At 46.5% G+C, this 17704-nt stretch overlaps 1 protein-coding gene across 1 annotated transcript; it reads right to left on the reverse strand.

The window, feature by feature from the left end:
• Positions 1–333: 333 nt before the first annotated feature.
• CAMK1G (calcium/calmodulin dependent protein kinase IG) lies at positions 334–16891 on the reverse strand. Its single transcript, XM_072844935.1, has 13 exons — positions 16707–16891; positions 11461–11578; positions 8469–8597; positions 7865–7939; positions 6957–7095; positions 6693–6816; positions 6068–6143; positions 5382–5494; positions 4268–4346; positions 3755–3842; positions 2576–3003; positions 1916–2046; positions 334–928 (listed from the first exon to the last, which is right to left on the reverse strand). Exons 2-12 carry the CDS (start codon positions 11550–11552, stop codon positions 1953–1955), a joined length of 1437 nt encoding a protein of 478 aa, XP_072701036.1. The 5' UTR covers positions 11553–11578; positions 16707–16891; the 3' UTR covers positions 334–928; positions 1916–1952.
• Positions 16892–17704: the final 813 nt, after the last annotated feature.

Raw genomic sequence — 17704 nt, forward strand, 5'->3', positions numbered from 1 at the left:
AGATCTTTTGTCAAAGAACCAGATCACAGAAATAGAGAATTTTATCCATTTTATCATATCTATACAACATACCTATATTTACACAAATAAGAGAAATGCGATCTCATACTCAAAGGTGAAGTCAAATGTCTTGTTTGACTTTCTGACACAATCTGCTTATTTACCATGTAACGCTTTGCCAGAAAAATACCAGAGGGAGCAGCTCTGCAGATGCACGGGGAATGCTTTAGAAGGGACTTAATAGACCGTTTCCACATCAGATTTCTATGAATAACCAACAGGCACTTTACAAAACAAAACTCAGCTTTATTAAGCAAGTATTTATTGTGCAATTACAGACTTGGAAGCAGGGAATTTAGACCTTGCTGTGATTATTATCAGACATATGGAGGTTGCTAGCAGGTTGCCTCTCCGTTTGTAGCTGAAGTGAGAACTGTGCAGCCTGGGCAGCTGGTTGATGCTGAACGTGAGTGCTGCAGCCTGGGACTAACCAAAATCCAAGGAGTGGATAGGATGCAGATTGTAAAAATAACTGAGCTGCCACTGAGTAAAACTCTGCATGGCTTTGGTTTATAGGATTTACGTTGTGCAGTGCACTTATGCATTGGACAACTAAACAGTATACAGAAAACAAAAGCTTATAGCATTGAGTGATGTCGTATGGATAATATACACTGAATATGCTAGCAGTAGCCTCAGACTTTCCTTTGCTGAAGTGCCTTCTCCCAGCTTTAAGGATCCAGAAACACCCCGAGGTCACTGCATTGATGGATTCCTGGGACTAACGTGCTGCTTGTCACCAGTCGGTCGCTGCTCTCTGAGACGCTGCTGCCCGCCTGCTCCTGGCAGGTCACAGCCTCCTTTCTTGCTTGCACTGTTGATGTCTGGCTTTGAAGTGCAGAAAAAGAGTAAAACAGCCCTTCTGTTTCTGCAAGAGAGAGAATTTCAATTGAGGATTGAACTTTGTTTCACTAGACTGCTACCTTCAGAATGTGCTCTGTTAATAAGCAGTAGCATGGGGGTTAGGAACAGCTTAGATCCCTTTGTGTGCCTTATTTACAAAGGGTTATTACATGACTGATCATTGGAATGGACCTTTTTTGGACCCTATAGTAGATCTTACTTGCATTTGTCTCTTCTATGAATCCTTTGTATATTACAGTTCTGTTCATATAATCTCATCAGTAGACAGCGTCATAAAAGATGATAGGATGTAGCTCACTTCATGTAGCTTTTGTGGAGAACTATGCTAGCATATGCTCACCTTTGAGGAACATTCTGTAGTGCAGGATCTAAGAGTAATTATTCTTACCACTCACATACAAGGTGGTGCGAATGATAACAATTTAGCTAGTTTTCATGATTGTACTCTGCTCACCTACAAAACGAACATCTCCACGCTCTGCTCTCTGGTAACAAAGCAACTTAAACGGACCTGCCTGGACCAAATCTGGGAAAGGGAACAGCCCTTCAGGCTGCAGAAATGTCCTGTCTACACTTGACCGTGGACCAGCAGCCTGTTGTCAGCCCTTTGCTCGTGGTCACAGCTGAGACCCAGCTGAAAAGCCCTAATCCCAGCTGATGGAGCTGGTTCCAGTGTGATTCCCAGTGAGCAGCTTTGAATAATTGTAGAGTTTGATATGACAGATCCACGCTTGGCTTCCTTTCACATGCTCCTTGGGCAGCCCTATTGTAATTGTAAAAGTTGGATTCAGAGTCACTGGACTGGCCTTAATGGAAGCTGAAAGATTATTTCTTCCTTGAAAGATGGTTTAGTTAAGGCTTTTTCTGTTGCAAAAAACCTGTCAGTCAATTTATTTCATGTACAATCACTTTGCTATTTGTGCCTTTCCCTTTTTCATGCCATAATGGGATTAATTAAAAGCAGCTAGCGATTGGATTGCGGAGCACTTACCGCTGGCAATGTGGGGAGCCCGGTGGCTGCCTCCTCATCACATGATCAAACAAACTCCAGTTTGCCCAGTGCCACAGTGAGAAGAGTGTTTACTGGTTTTCATTGGAACAAGAACTTCTGATTTGAAATGACTGGTTGGAAATGGAAGAATCAGAAGAGAAAGAAGAAGAAAGAGAAATAGCAGTATTTACGATCATTCTGCAGGCAAATTGAAGTTGTGTTTTTAATATAAAGAACATCAGCTGCTGAAAGCAAAGCAGAGCTGGGTGCAAGTCAACACTGCAGCAAAGGCAGGGGCCAGTCACTCAGCACCAGCTGAGTCATTGGCATCAGCAGCTTTAACCACAGGCAATTGCAGTTTCTGGAAAGCAAATGTGCTCATGTCAATGGAGTGTGGCAGCTGAGCGCTGCTGCCTCAGCTCGCTGCAAGCTTTGCCACGCAGCCTGGGCAATGTGCCTCTCCTGGTGGTCCTACAAGCATGGAAGACACTTGGCTGGGCACCGCTATCCAGCCAGTCAAAACGTTTGCTTCTGTCCTTATTCTTCCCTTCTTTCTACCTCCACCTGGGGCTGGCAACTTAAGTGCCAGGCAACTCCTTCCAGAGATGGTTATTCCCATATACTTTGTTGGAAACTATGGCTAATGACTTGGATACCTACTGGGATTTTGCAGATTTTTTAAGCAGCACTGTCTCGGAGCAGAAGGACGTCTTCGTTTTCTCGTGCCCCATGCAGGCTGGACTGCAGCCGCAAGAAGTTCTGGCTGGCGGGCTGTGGTTATCTGGCAGGACCAGGCTGCTGCCTGCGGGCAGCGGTCCGTTCTCTGAGTGGCTTTGCAGCTTTCCCTCTGCCATTCCTGTGTCTTTCTCCAGCTGAGCGGGAGGGTTTGCACAGCCCTGCGTGGGGACCAGAGGGAGTGACATGTCCTTGTCTTTGTTTGGCGTTGCTGGCCGGGTGGCCGCCACAGGTGTGTTGGGTCTGGATGCCTCTGAGACTTGTATAATGGGGAGGGTGCTTTCAGCCGCTGCGTGACCGTTCATGTGGAGCTTCTTCATGTGGTGCACAACGGCTGCGGCGTTGAAGGCTTGCTGGGGAAAAAGACAAAAGCCCCATGGTGAGCACCTAGCGATGCTAGGCTGGGTGGGTGCCGCGGGACGAACGGACTGTCCCGCTTAGGCGCTGACTGCACGCGCAGGGCGGGCAGCGCTGTACTGGTTAGCGCTGACTGTTTGCACAGTATGTGGAAAGTGGGATGCGCTTGTTCCTGGTATAAACACTGTGGTTTCCATCGAGTGCAAACTGTGGATGCTTTTGAAGACTACAACCACTTCTACACGAGGAAATCAGGGGGAACAGCTGTAAATTACCCCGCAGTGTGAAATGGAGACTAGAGCTGAATTTTGAATGTAAGTATTTAAAAAGCTATCATACACATGGCATTCCCCTCTCCATCTAAATTCTTACTAGAACTCTTGATAGAAATGAAGTACTGCTTTATCTTCAAGGCTGAAAGGAGGAAAAGCTGGATTAAGCTCCCAAAAAGACCTGCTGATGGAGCACCAAGTTCACTCCCTCAGTATACAGGCAATAATCCTTTACTTTCTTGGCGAGGCCACTACAGTGCAATGTTTGTGGTAAATCTACCAGTATGCATTGCAGCAGGGAATATGGGTCCAAACATACTATAAACAGTAACTGCATACAATTTTCAGGCAGCCTTTGGAGGATCTCAGCTTGTGGGTTCTTACCCACACGACTGAAGCCTTGCTTATTGCTAGATGGCAGCAACTGGCATTTGTTAGTGAAATGGCTCTAGGCTCCCACCAGCAGACGACTTACCCTCCATTTGCTCTTTGCAAAGTTTTTCTGAATCTGAGCGCTGACAGATGGGTATATGTCACGGTGAAGGGCTGTATTTCCATTAATCCTGCAGATGGGGAGAGAAGAAAATGGGCTTGTAGGCAGATGGCATTTGTAAGGCATTCCATATTCTGGAGGCAACTAACTGCTTTGTACGTTCAATCAGCAATAATTAAACCCAAAGGAAAAACAGCAACAAAATGTAACACAAACACACACTTCAAAGCTTGGAAAGGCTCAGGGTGGGATTTCTTCTTTGCCTCTGTTTATGGAGGCAAATATGCACAAATTGCATCTTTAATTATTCATCATTTTCTTTCTTTGCACACAAAAAAGAAGCACCCAGGGCCATGCGGAGGCAGGCGGTGACGTTAATAACAGGGGCTGGGGAGACACCCCTGTTCTCAGCTACCACCGAGCACGTGGAGCGAGACGCGGAGGCTGGTAAATCCCCATGGCCACCAGCTACTGCCGGGGCCCCGGTCCTCTCACCATGGGTGCCGCAGGGCTTCTTCACAGGTAAACCTCGTGTTCGGGTTTTTCTCCAGTAAATGTCTGATGAAATCCTTGGCTGTTTAGGAGGGGAGGAGAAGCAGAGAGAAAAAGGTTATTTTCTCCTTGTTCCAAGGTACGATCCTAATAGGAGATGGTAAATGCTAGCAGATAAACATTGCAAAGCTCAGCCCCGAGGAAGTGGTGTTTGTACCGCTTCATTACTCCATTACAGGGGGATGTTTGTAGATGAAAAAATATTAACTAGGGACGTACCAAACTTCAGCCTTAGATTTTGAATTTGAGTTGAATTATTCAGCTAAAAAATAACTCTGAAAAACATAAGAAAGTGCAAACTGAGCAGATTTAGAAATTGCAGTAAAGAGCAGTTACGTCCCTCCCCTTTTTTTTTTTTCCTTTTTTTTTGCAGGGAGGATTGCAGTGTTTGTTATTAAGTCCTAACAAACTTCACGCTAGTTTTGTTTGTGTGTATAAAAGACTGATGTTCAAAATATGCTGCTAAGATGTTGGCTTCAGTAAACTCTGTGCAGGCGAGCTCCACGAGCAGGTTAGTCAGTCTGGTGGAAGGGTGCAGCGGTGGCTGACACGGCTTGGTGTGTTGCTGTAAGGAAATGTGACCTGATGGGAAGAAAAGCAAAGGAAAAAAAGAAAAAAACAAAACCAAAAACAAAGCAGAAAAACAGAGTGAAAAAAACCTGGAGTTCCCCTGCTTCCAAGGGAAACCTAAGCCCACTCTGAGCTCACTAATTGTGTTTGTGAAAATCAGAGTTATGTTAACAGAGGCTTCAGCTGAGGATGCTGCATTACAGGCAGGATGCAAGGTACCCCAGGCTCTGCCAGTGCAGCTCGGCTTTGGCATCATCACCCCTGCTACTGCGGTGCTGGGAGCCTCTGCAATCAGTTCCCACGTCTGGGGGTTTGCTGCTGCGTGAGTGACTCAGTTCAACGCTTCACCCTTTCCCGTCCCTGCCGAGGCAAGGGAAGGGTGTTCGGGGGGTGCGCGGGGGTTCGGCTGGTGCAGGCTCGTGCCCACGGGTTGCAGGGCTCTGGCTTGTGGGAGGGAGCGTGGTGCTTCCTCGTGCTGGAGCTTTACCTGACTCGGAGATGTCGTCCCAAAACGGAGACTCAAACTCATAGTAGCCTTCCTTAATCTTTTCAAACAGTTTGGATTCGGTCTCTTCGTAGAAAGGAGGATACCCGCACAGCCTGGAACAGAGCAGAAAGCCAGCGGTCCTTCAGCGCCGCCGTCCACGTCTGCACAGGCTCCTCCACAGCCCGGCCAGGCTGGGCACGCGCGGGCAACACGAGGGAGTGAGTAACAGAGGCTGCTGCTCTATCCATCCATCTGTCCCTCACATCTAAGTGTATTGGTAAAGCTGCAGAAAAGAGTTAAAAACTTAACTGCAGCAGCGAAAGGACAAAGCCACAGCTGGTATATAGCTGTATGGTGTGGGAGGAAATGAAACAAAAAGTACCGAGGAAGATTGAATGATATTTGTAGGCAACTGAAAAAAACCAAAGCATAGGATGAGGTACATAATAGAGAAAATGCAATTCCTTTCATCTTCGCTCCAGTACTTGATTCCCCACATCCCTTTAGTTTCTATGGTCTGGTGAGTCTGTGCAAAGGAAGAATACATCGCCGCTGTATTCCCGCAGCAAAATGGGAGGTCCAGTATCGCCTCTGCTTGCACTGCTGCTCTGCAGAGCTGTCTGAAGCAATGGAGGAGTTGGGAAACTCATGGAAAAATAAGTGGGATGCTGTTTGCTCTTACTCACAGGATATAGGTGATGACTCCAATAGACCAGCAGTCTACGGCTTTGCTGTATGGTTTCTGGGCGAGGACTTCGGGGGCTGCAGAACAGCAAAACCAAATGAAAATTCTAAGCAATAATAAATTGCTCAATACTGGGAAAAGCAGTAGTCCTTGTACACTTGGCCTCTGAGGTGTCAGTGCAGGAGAATCAGCCAGTAACAGCTCCATTTAGCAGTTGGATTGGTCTGTGCTTTTTGTATCTATTTTATGCCATTGAATAGAAAGAGCCAGTGACAATTTCTGTCTGCATCCTGAGGTTTTAACCAGTAAGCTGTGGATCAAGCCCATGCAGTCTGGTGGACATCGAACAAAATCCCATTGAGTTAAAATTTCAATAAATACACGACTAATGCTGAAATATTTTTTTATCGTTTTCTTTGCACTTTTAAATGTTCTGGGATTCTACAGTCTCTACATTAATCTGTAATCTAGTCTTTATGTGGTCAATGCAGTGCATCTGTGAGTAGCATGTTGTTGTTAACATAATTATGTATTTTTTTTTCTTTCTGCTAGACAACGTACTGTACATGCACAACCTTTTTTCCAGACAGTCCCCAGCACAAGCCCGTTCCTGATCCTTGGCTTACCAACATATCCTGGAGTCCCACAGGCAGTGGACATGATGCCATTCTGTTCCATTTTAGACAAGCCGAAGTCCGTGATCATGATTTTGGAGTTCTCTTCGGGAGTAAGGTAAAGAAGGTTTTCAGGCTGTGAACACAGAGTGGTCAGAGGCTGAAATTTGTGGTAGAGAAATGGAAAGGAACAGAAAGTCACGGGGCAGAGCGGGTGAAGCCTGCAGTCACGCCAGCTCCCCGAGGCGCTGCTGTTGTTGGGGGGACAGGTCTCACCTTCAGGTCACGGTGAACTATTCCATTTTCGTGGAGGTACTTCACTGCTGTCAGGACCTGGTGGATCACCACACTTGCATCCTTCTCAGTGTAAACGCCTCGTTCCAAAATTCGGTCAAATAGCTCTCCCCCAGATACCCTGTGGAAATGGTAGTTCAGAAAGAAAAAGACTGAAAAGAAAATTAAACAAAGCTAATCATGCTTTTGTGTTAGGCAAGCTGGTCCTTTTACAACTCCACCTACAGTAGAACTGTTCCTTGGGCAGCAGTTTTTGTGAGGCTGAGAGGCTGATGGACACTGTTGAGTGCAATTTCAGGGTGCCAGTAAGCATTACTGGTAAACCTAGGGATTTTGGGTAAGGTTATGATGCAACTCCCGGCACGTCTGAGCCACAGGCATCCAGCACCTTGGGCAGGACTGCCTCCAGGCTCTGCTACACAAGTGGATATAGGGTTTTGTGTGATTGCTTCCTTTTAGCTAAATTTGCAAGTTAGCAGTAGCAGCCGGGTGCTCAGAGCTGATGCCCACAGCGAGCTGCTTTCTCTGCAGCTGACATGTTGCCCGTTTTCATTTCTAGAAACCCTGCATGGCACAGCTTTAATTAGAAATACTTCTGTCTCTACCCTGCTCAACTGTGATGAATTAATTTGCATAAATAGATCCTAATCTTGGTTTAGAAACTTGCTGCTAAAATGAGCATGGGCCAAGACAGCATGAGAAGTGTCCAGGTTAGTTCAAACCACGTGGCTCTCGCGCTGTTAGCGAGGGGTGTTTGAATGGCTCTTGTGCATGCAACTTTTACATGTGAGGGACTCTGGTGTGTAGGTGCTGAAATATGGTGCATCATCCTGGTCCTGCCACTCTTCTTCGTCCATGGCCCACAAAGAAATGGCTCTGCTGATACTTACAGCTGCATGACCAGGTAGAAGTGCGTTGTGCTCTCATAAATATCTTCTAAAGTCACGATGTTTTCGTGCTTTATTCTGCAAAGATAAATGTGGGTCAGAAACAAACCTGGCAAGGACAAAGTGGCTTCTCAAGTGGAAAATGCAACAGTTGCCTTGCTTTAATCACCAGTGAAAGTTCACTGGGCTGTTTGGTGGCTGATCTCCCTCACGCTGCGTGGCAGAGGATTGTTGACGACACTGCAAGCTCCCTTCGGAGCACCAGGCACCAACAGCGGAGGACCAGACCCTTCGTTTTTAAGCAGCTGCCTGCTCTGCATCAGGTGCCTTACTTGGACTGCAAAAGCATTAACTCTGGTTCTCCTTTCCCTGGGTACTGCTTTGCTTCATCTACCTCCTTCCACAGATCTGGGGCAGTACGGCTGTTGGGGTTACAAGTCCAGCCAAGGAACGAGAGAAGAAACTTTACTAATCTACTAATTCACAATACTATTTATATATTCTTTAGAAAGAAATACTTGTTTCTTTATATTATTCTTACTGTAGAGCCACACATCTTAGGAGAGGACGTTTGTTCTACTTTATGTTACAACGTATATATACTCACTTTTTCAACACTGCTATTTCATTCTCCAAGCTGCTATCCCTTGTGAGAGGAGACTTCTTGATGCATTTCAGAGCAAAGAGCTTGCCAGTGCTTCTTTGCTTCACTAGGAAAACTTCCGAAAAGGCACCTCTGCAGAGAGGAGAAGAAGTTGTGTTTCAGTAGATGCTGCTGCTGTGAACTGGAAGGATACTTAGAGAACGAGGAAATAACACGAAAAGCCAAATGGTAGTAATTTAACTCTTAAGTGGATGCTGATTGTAAAGCTAGAACTATATCTCCAGCAGCACCAAGCTTAGGATATTCAATGCAAGGTTATGCAATATGTAGAAAAAATCCCCAAATTTTCTCTGTTTGTAGATAAAAGGTTATTTTTGCATAGTTCATTATGAAGCTGTGTTGAGGTAGTGGACAAAAAAGATCCCTGCAATGAAATTCAATCACATTCTTCAGGACTGTCTGTAAAGCCAGTCAGGCGTGTTACTCCCGCGTGTGCCGGGCTATGGGCCGGGTTCAGAGCACGCCTCCGGGGAGGCGATGGCAAACACCCTTTTCAGTGAGTGCCTCGGGGGCGGGTGCAGGAGGAGGCACCGTCCGTGGTCTCACAGCTCGCTGCCTTTCAAGGAACCTTTGCACTTGAATCCGTTGGAACTGGGGGGATTTTCCCGGGCTAAGTGCAAGTCCAGCCGAGGGCTGTATCGATAACCACCTCGCTGATGGGGCAGTCTGCAGCTTGGGCGCTCGTTGGGGTTAACAGCCCCCCATGGAAAGATTTCAACAGCCTCCAACTCTAACGGGGCCAAATTCCTGCTTAATACAAATCGTGTCTCCTCAAAGCCCCCGCCGTCTTAAAGTAGTCCTTCACTTCCCCTGGTCAGCATTGCCCTGAGGACTGAGATGGCCGAATTGCAGTGAGGAGAGCCCAATTATGTTGCTGTTTGGGTATATCAGTCAACGTTTTGTATATCTAAAGTGCAAAACAACTGGATAACCTCAGTTAATACTTTCATTCAGCATCCAACGTGTTTTCCGTTCTGCAGAGACTGCTAATACCTGCGTACCCGTAATGACAAAGTGACAATGAGTGTGTTGTGCATTCCTGATATGGGTTCAGCCCAGTGCAGCGATAAGTGGGTACTTATAACATGCCTAAAGCTCGCAATCCTGTTAAAGGTTTGTCTTAGGCAGCTGAACACGTGTCTTGGGATAGTGACAGTGCATTCTTTGCCAGGTCAGTCCTCAATAATCCTCATCAAATAAGCAACAGATTAATTGATGGCAGTTAAATGGAACTTGCCACTGAGTCTGCAGAGCGCTGCAGGGAGCCGGAGGGCAGAGTGAGGAAGGTGGAAGCACCTTCTTGGTTGGGATACTATTGCAGCAAACCCAATAAACAAGGGCAGAAAACCTGTATCTCCCATAATCCACTAAACAATCCAGCATGCTGTGCAGATAGGCTGGCTGAGCACGGAGCCGTCCCCATCTGGCACGCGGCGCTGTGCTCGTGTGTCTTCATTAGGGAGCGGCAGCCGGCGATGGTGCGGGGGGGAGCAGGAGCCTAAGGCAGCTCCTTGCTCGGCTCAGCTTTCCTTCTCCTCCAGTCGGCCCGAGTGCTGCTGAAACAATGTGCAAGACCATCGGGGCTGTGAGGAATTGGGCTGTGCCAGGACTGGTTCCTAGCAAGGAAAATAATAATAAAAAACAACAAACGCCTGCCCCAAAACAAAAAACCCCATAGGTTTTTGGGAAGGCATCCCAACAGATGAACTTGGATCTTTGTTTCACTCAGTAAATTATATGCAATGGTCTTCTCTCTTCTGGCCCAAAAAGCAGGTGGTGTTGGGACCTTTTCCTTGTTTCACACATTTTTCTTCTTTTATCCATATAAACTCTGAAGGCTGTTTTGTGGAAATGCTTTTCAAGTTCCTGAGAGCTCTCAGGGAATAGGCAGGGATGTCCTCACTAAGGTCCCTAATCCAACAGTTGTGGATGCTGGGGGAAGGTGATAGTAAGTTTCCAGGTAGTTTTAAGTCCCAGATCTTCATTTATATTCTTCAGCTAGCTGAAGCAGTGCACATGGAAAAAATCCCAATTTTTAATGCTAAATTTTCCTATTAATGTAATAATAGGAAACGAACAACCTACAAATCAGATGCTGGGGCATCTGTTCTATATATCTGTCCCAAACAGTTTATAATAATTACGCCCCTTATTAAAAAATGATGAATCAACAAGTTGGCTAGGAGAGAACAAAGCTTCTTCTAACCTCATTCCTTTAGAGAAAGCTCCTGGATAATTTAACTAATTTCTGAGGCTGACCAGGAACACAATAATTTAAAATGTCGCCCAACTCTGGACTAGCTGTTTTGTGGGAGCTTTGCCGTGGGTTCTAAAGTCGCAGAAAATTTGGCTGTGACAGAACTCGGTGGTGGAGGTAATTCAATTCCTCCTCCACCACCTTGGAAATGTTTTCTTGTCTCATTCGCATGAATAGGCAAATTAAGCTGTTAACTCACAGAGAAGTATTGTACAACTTGAGCATCCTTGTTCTTGTTTCATCCCTCAACTGAGTCAGGGTTTATGAGCTAAATATACGACTTATTATTATAATACCTCTCCCAGAGCTATCCCTTGACCTTGCAGCAGCAGCAGACCAGTGTGCTCAGCAGGAAAAGAGCAAAAACTTTAACTAAGCTGCCATGCAGGCTTAGAGGGAAAGGAGGAAAGGGCAGAGCCGACCCGGAGCTGTGCCGCGGGGCTGGGTGGGAAGGAGCTGCTTCGGTGCTGCTCGGCAAGCACGAGCCATGAATCAGAGCACCAGCAGCGAGTGTGCAGCAGCGACGGGGCGCCCACCCCTCACCCGGAGACGGGTGCCTGTCTCAGAGGGAGCCGTTTTCTTGTGGCATTGGCCAGCACCAGGAAGGGAGTCGCTGCCCTGGGCTGGGAAGCCGGTACCTAGAGGTGGCTCTGTCTGGGGAGCAGCTGTGGTACTTACGATCCCAGGGCCTCCATGAAAATGAATGTTTTTCGGATGTTGCTCGTCTGTTTCTTCCAGGAGCTGCCATCGTCCTCTTCCTTGCGACCCATCTCCTCCAGAGTGGAAGCAGGGAACGCTGCGAGGAAGAAGAGGAGGAGAGAGGTGACTGATGTGGCAGGCGCTCGCGTGAAGAACAGGACTACCCAGCAGCTAGCTGGATTCAGGATGCCGTGAATGGTGTTTGCTCGGTCAGAGGAGTCAGACTTTTCAAGTATATGAAATTTTGTGCTGCTTTTGCCACTCGCAATTGTTAGTGCTGACCATGTCCCTGCCGTTACGTCCTGCTCCAGCCGTCAGTGCAGTGTAATACCGGATCAGCTGGGTAGGAGCTGGTGACCATACGGTAATACTCTCTTGTCAGTGTACTCATTTAGCGCATGTTGGCAATTACAAATGTTTATATTGTGCTTCACATTTAGTGGTTAAAAAAGCCCTGCTGAATGGTTGCTAATTTTAACTAAAGCATCCATGACTTAATGGATTAAAAGTTAGGTCCAACTAGTGATGGAGATGGATTATGGTCGAGCTGCTTTATCGCTCAAATAATAAATAGTTTAAAGACCTCGTGACTGCAGGGAGGGGAATTGATATAAAATATTTTGTTGATCTGTCTCGTACAGTTTGTGCTGCTGTCGTCTTTAATTTTTGTTAATTGACAGATTGCTTTTGCTCTGAGTCATAACCTTCCCGTTGCCTTTTTCTCACAGGGCTGCAATGCTGCGGAGCTGGCTGGTGGGAGGCCGCTGACATGGCAAAGGGGCGCCCAGCCCTGCTGGCGTGTGTCTGTGCCGCAGACGTGGAGCAAGCGGTCCCTGCCTGCAGCCCCCCACTTGGCGTGCAGGGGATGGCGAAGGCAGCTCGCAGAAAATGCAGCTTTCTGGAGTCGCCCCTACTCTGCGGGGTGGTGGCTGAGCCCATGTTATTGGCGTTGGAGGATGTAACTGCAGGAAATCTGGTCTGTCAGTAACCGCAGCCGTGGGACTCCCGGCTGATCCATGCATCTGAAACACACTGCTGTTCACGGGCGGCTTGACCTTGGTCAGGTCCCAGTCCCCACCTCCCCCCCGCTGCTAAGCTCTTTAGAGCACAGGCTGGGCAGCACCGCTGTAATACAGAAAGTAACGGTGTCAGCCCGGGGGGAGCTCACCGGAGCGGTGGCAGAATTAGTTAGAGCTTGCACAAGGTCTGGGAGGTGTGAAATGTTATACAAGTATCTAAACACCCTTAATAAGATCAGGTCTAACATTACAGAGCTGGAAGTGTGCTGGAAGGTGAGAAAGAAGCCCTGAGACTAGAAAAAAAAAAAATTTATATTTAAAAAAGTGTCTTGTCCACACTATGGGGATACAAAAGAAATGCGCTGAAAATATCCCCAGGCAGCAGGGGCTTGGGTGCTGACAGCAGCACCCTTGGCACGGGGAGCATCCCCTTGGCACGGGGAGCATCGCACTTCTCGAGAGCAGGAGCGGCTGCCCCAAAGCCTGTGAGACACAGCTGAGCCTTCGAAAGACAAAGCACAATCTTTCACGTAAAACTAAGTGTTTGGAAAAGGCGGAAGTATTAAAGCAGAGAAAAAGCTGAAAGATAGCTTAGATATTGAATTCCTCCTGAACCTAGTTTATCTCCCTAATTAGCACGGTTTCAGGGTTTTGAGCTCCTTGACACAATTTTTTAAAGGTTAATTTAACATTATTGGAAACAAAATTGACTCAGTTGTAAACAGTTGAAGGCTTCAGTCTATAAAGTCACCAAAGGCCAGGGTGCACTTGACCTTTATTTACCTTCTGGATTCTGATGCACGTGTAACTCCTAGAAATACAACTCCTTATAAAAACCAGCCATATCTTGCTGTTTAGAATCAGTGAAGATCCAAAGTTCTTCACAAAAACGCTGATCAAGTAGTAGAAACCTTTCTGCCAGTATTTTGAGCCCCAAAATGAAGTCTTCATTCGGAGTCATCCGCTCATCCCAAATCTCTACAGAACTGTAACGTCGCAAAAAGAGAATTCTCAGCAGAGACGTTCAGCTGCTGGTGGAAGGTGAGTTTTATCTGCTTTAACCAAATATCAAATGCGTGATGCCAGTGTGATGTTGAATGACGGGTAAAATTCAGATGACCTCTCCGTTTCTTTCCCAGCCTACTGTCAAACAAAGAATATGAAGTAAAAAAAAAAAAGTAGGTCAGCCTGGCCCCAGGGACAAACAGTATTTTAGTTTCCGTTCCTGTGCAGCCCCTGCACTGAAGCGCAGCCCAGTTGGCACAAGCTCTTTGGGGGCAGCCCGAGAGCGGCGCGGTGCAGAGAAATCACTCCTGGGGAGGCTGGTCTGTGCCACAGGCACCAGGGCAGAGGTGGCCGTCCCCTGCCCGGCGGGAGGTGACAGTGGAGCCGCGTACACTTGCTTCTGTGAATTTGGCCCATTCGAGCACTAGCGTCAAATTTGCCCAAATTTGCTCGTTTGAGCTCGATTCCCTTAGTATTCTCATGTTTAATTCCTTGTGAATTCAACAAGTTTCTTTTTAAAATGGATTTTGCTTCTAAAGGAAGGTAGTATCGTGTTTTCTTTAGTCTCCTGTGAATCATCTGTTCATCTTATAGTTCCTCCTTCTGTTACTCTCTGTGTACGGCATTTGGTTTTGCTGATATCTGGAGAAAAGGCTGGATGAATAGCTCTGACTCCCTACACGTGTATTTGATTTCCTGCTTTCTCAGTTTTTCTGTGCCATCATGAGCAAGTCATTTCCTGCCTCCCCTCGCCTTTCTGCGAGGAAGAGGAGTAAGTGCTGCTATTTTGAGAGCAAAATAATGAAATGTTTGAATTGCCTAAAATGTAATGCTGCATATGTGCTCGGGTGATGAATACTTGCCCACCTTCCTCCTTCCTCATGTTGGATCACGTTCTTCTCAATACTTTTTCCTCTTTTGATACATGGGAAAATATTTGCAAAGGGGCTTGGTGCAGGACGCAGAGGCCTCACGGTCCAGCCGTGATTACGGGATTATGAGACCTGTGACTTTCCTGATGCAGGCTCTGGGAACTTGTCTTTACTTTGTCTCTCAATCTGGTTAAGCCACTTGTTGCACTGTGCATCAGTCTGCGAGAATGCCATGTTTGTTGTCTGGTTTTTGTTATTTATTCAGGCTCTGGCCCAACAATGTCCTGACCTTTCTCGGTGCTAGTACACAGCATATGGGTAAACGGGGTTTAATGTATCTGCTCGCTTACTTGATGAAGCTTTACTTTCCCCGGGATAGAAAACATCACGACAAAAGTTGGGCAAACAGACTTTGCGCTTGGACTGGCAGGTTTTCCTGCCATGTGATGTGTCCGTCTGCGCACTTCCATCACGCTCCTGACATACACCGTTTGTCAGATCCATCCTGACGCCCCGTTCACATCTGCATCACCCCCTGGCTTGGTGGGCCTGTCTTCCAGCCACAGCAGTGGGATGCACGGACAGGGTACACCCAACATGCACTTGAAAAATGCATTATTTTAAACACCCAGTCTAGAGAAGAGTCCATGTTCGCCCTGTTGCCCATTCACCTTTTGACAGGGCAAGAACAGTAGTGTGTTAAGATTGCATAATAAAATGGATTTGCTCATTAATTAATGTAGGTAAAGACTTTTGGAGATTAAAATGAAGTACGTAACATTGCTTTAATTTGTTTATCTTTCCTCTCCCCCATAATAACAAATTAAGCAATATGCAAGACTTCAGTCTGATGAGTATATGCTGAAAGTGGTAAATAGTTTCAATATTAATGTCTAACCTTTGGGCTTTTCTACAGACTAAGTCAATAAATGTGACTGCTGCTATACTCTGTCTGATCCAGCAAATGACACATCATTGCTTAGAATGTAATGAATGTTATTATGACCTTGCTTAAATATTTCCTGAAGAAATTTGTTCCGCTTTCATATCCCACAGTAACAAATCCATCTGCAGACAGACACTCTGCTTCTGAATGGATATACTGCATTAGCAAAATTATTGTAAGACATGATTAATAGTCTTGTGACAAAGTTACATATGGAGGGGGAAGATACATGCTGCTTTCACGATTTTGCCTTTAGAATTAGAACGAAGTTGTACTGGGTCTGACTGAGGTGGAGTTAATTTTCCCCCTGGCAGCCCTCCTAGTGCTGTTCTGTGTATGGGTAGCTGGAAGGGTGTTGATAACACACCAGTGTTTTGGCCACCGCTGAGCAGAGCTCCGCACCATCGAGGCTGTCTCGCCAGCATCTCCCCCCCCACCAGAAGGCTGGGGGTGGGCAAGATCTTGGGAGGGGACGGAGCCAGGACAGCTGACCCAAACTGACCAAAGGGGTATTCCATACCATATGACACCCGCTCAGCCACAAAAGCCAAGGGAAAGGAGGAGGAAGAGGGGGCGTTTGTCATTTACGCCGTTTGTCCTCTGGAGCAACCGCTACGCGTGCCGAAGCCCTGCTTCCCAGGAAGCGGCTGGACATCGCCTGCTGATGGGAAGTAGAGAATAAATCTTTTGTTTTCCTTTTGCTTCCGCACGTGGCCTTTGCTTTTGATTTTGCTAAACTGCCCTTATCTCAACCCACAAGCTTTTCATTATATTTTCTCTCCCCTGTCCAGCTGAGGAGGGGGAGTGATAGAGCAGCTTTGGTGGGCACCTGGTGTCCAGCCAGGGTCAACCCACCACAGTAGCTTACAGAAAAAAAGGAGAATACAAAGTCAAAGAGCTTTGCTTTAAAAAATACACCAAAACAAGCAATCTGCATGTGAGTGGATTAACTGCCAGGCTAGCCTCTGTGTTCAGGGACAAAAGAACAAGAAATTGAAAACATGAGCTCGCCATTGAACACAAATCCACATTAAACATCTTGTATTCATCCCACCACTCCATCGATTCAAAAGCAGTGTGTTAACTTAGTAGTCCTTGATGAACACTTGCAAAATCACAATTTTCATTACAAATACCTCAGATTCCTTAAAATACTTTTGAAGTAAAATGTCAGAAGGCAGCTTTCTATGAAATTGCTAAATATGAGTGCTGTAGGATATTCAACTAACAGTCTGCGCAGAGACGTCCTCCACTATTTTCCTGTTACTAGATAAAATTCATTAAAAAAAAAAAACAAACAGGTTAGCCACAATCCCACCTGCTTCACTGCACAGAACAGACAGGAAAAGCAAATGGCTATTAAGGAAATAATATTTTGCTTACCCAAGTCAGCACAAACAAAGCAACTCCTGTTTGCTGCTGCTCCGGCTCAGCTCCCGCGGTCTGCGGGGATTAGAGCCCGCCTGGGTGCTCGCTGGCAGTGGGGAGGAGGAGATGGCTCTGCCGTGATGGTAACCAGGCAGCACTTAACGGGGAGTAAATTGCCACGAGCACGAGCTGCCTGTGGGTGTGCGTGTGCGTGCACGTCGCTGTCAATAACGGCAGCGGTACCTGGCAGCGCGGACACGGGAACCCGAGCGCTTCGCTGGCAGGAATTGATTCAGCTGCTCTGCTGCCGGGAGAAATGGTGCACGGTGTGCAGCAGCAGCCGCTCCTCCCAAGTACTGAGTTTGGTATTGAAATATTCCTGGGTGGAATGCAAATATGATTTGCCTTAATCAAACAAATGACTTCTCGGTATTAGAAAACATCCCATTTTCTTTTCTATAAGGTTGGGAGGTCTGTGGGGCCGCACAGGGTGGAGCGGGACTGGACTGGGACAGGCTTTCCTGCCGGGATGCTCCAGCACCCCGGCCCTCTCATCTCCAACTCTGGGAAGGTGATGCTCTCCACCATTTTTAGATGGTACAAAACCATGGAGAAAAAGCATTGCAGCAGACATTAATCTCCGTCACCAGAGTTTTGGACTATTTTAAACCATGCAATGGCTCTATTTTGACTTTCAAAACCTCTGTGTGTGTGCCTTCCCAAGAAGCACGGCACATACAAATATCGGAAATATTAATAATTCTTTGAATCTTTTCTATACTGTAGGATTTTTGGAGATGGCAATAACAACTTTACTGGCTGCACTCGCAATTGATTTACACTGCCATCTAGAATAATGCATGAAAAAGGTACATATCATTGTGAAGTTTAGTTTTATATCAGGAATAAATCAACTCTGAGGCAATACTAGAAAATTACATTATTTTTCTTAATTTTTTTTTTCAGTAGCTAGTTCCAAGGCGAAGGCAGTTTAGTATTCTCCACTTCTTTGT

Source organism: Ciconia boyciana, chromosome 23 (genome assembly GCF_034638445.1).
Source record: "Ciconia boyciana chromosome 23, ASM3463844v1, whole genome shotgun sequence".
Classification (NCBI taxonomy): domain Eukaryota; kingdom Metazoa; phylum Chordata; class Aves; order Ciconiiformes; family Ciconiidae; genus Ciconia; species Ciconia boyciana.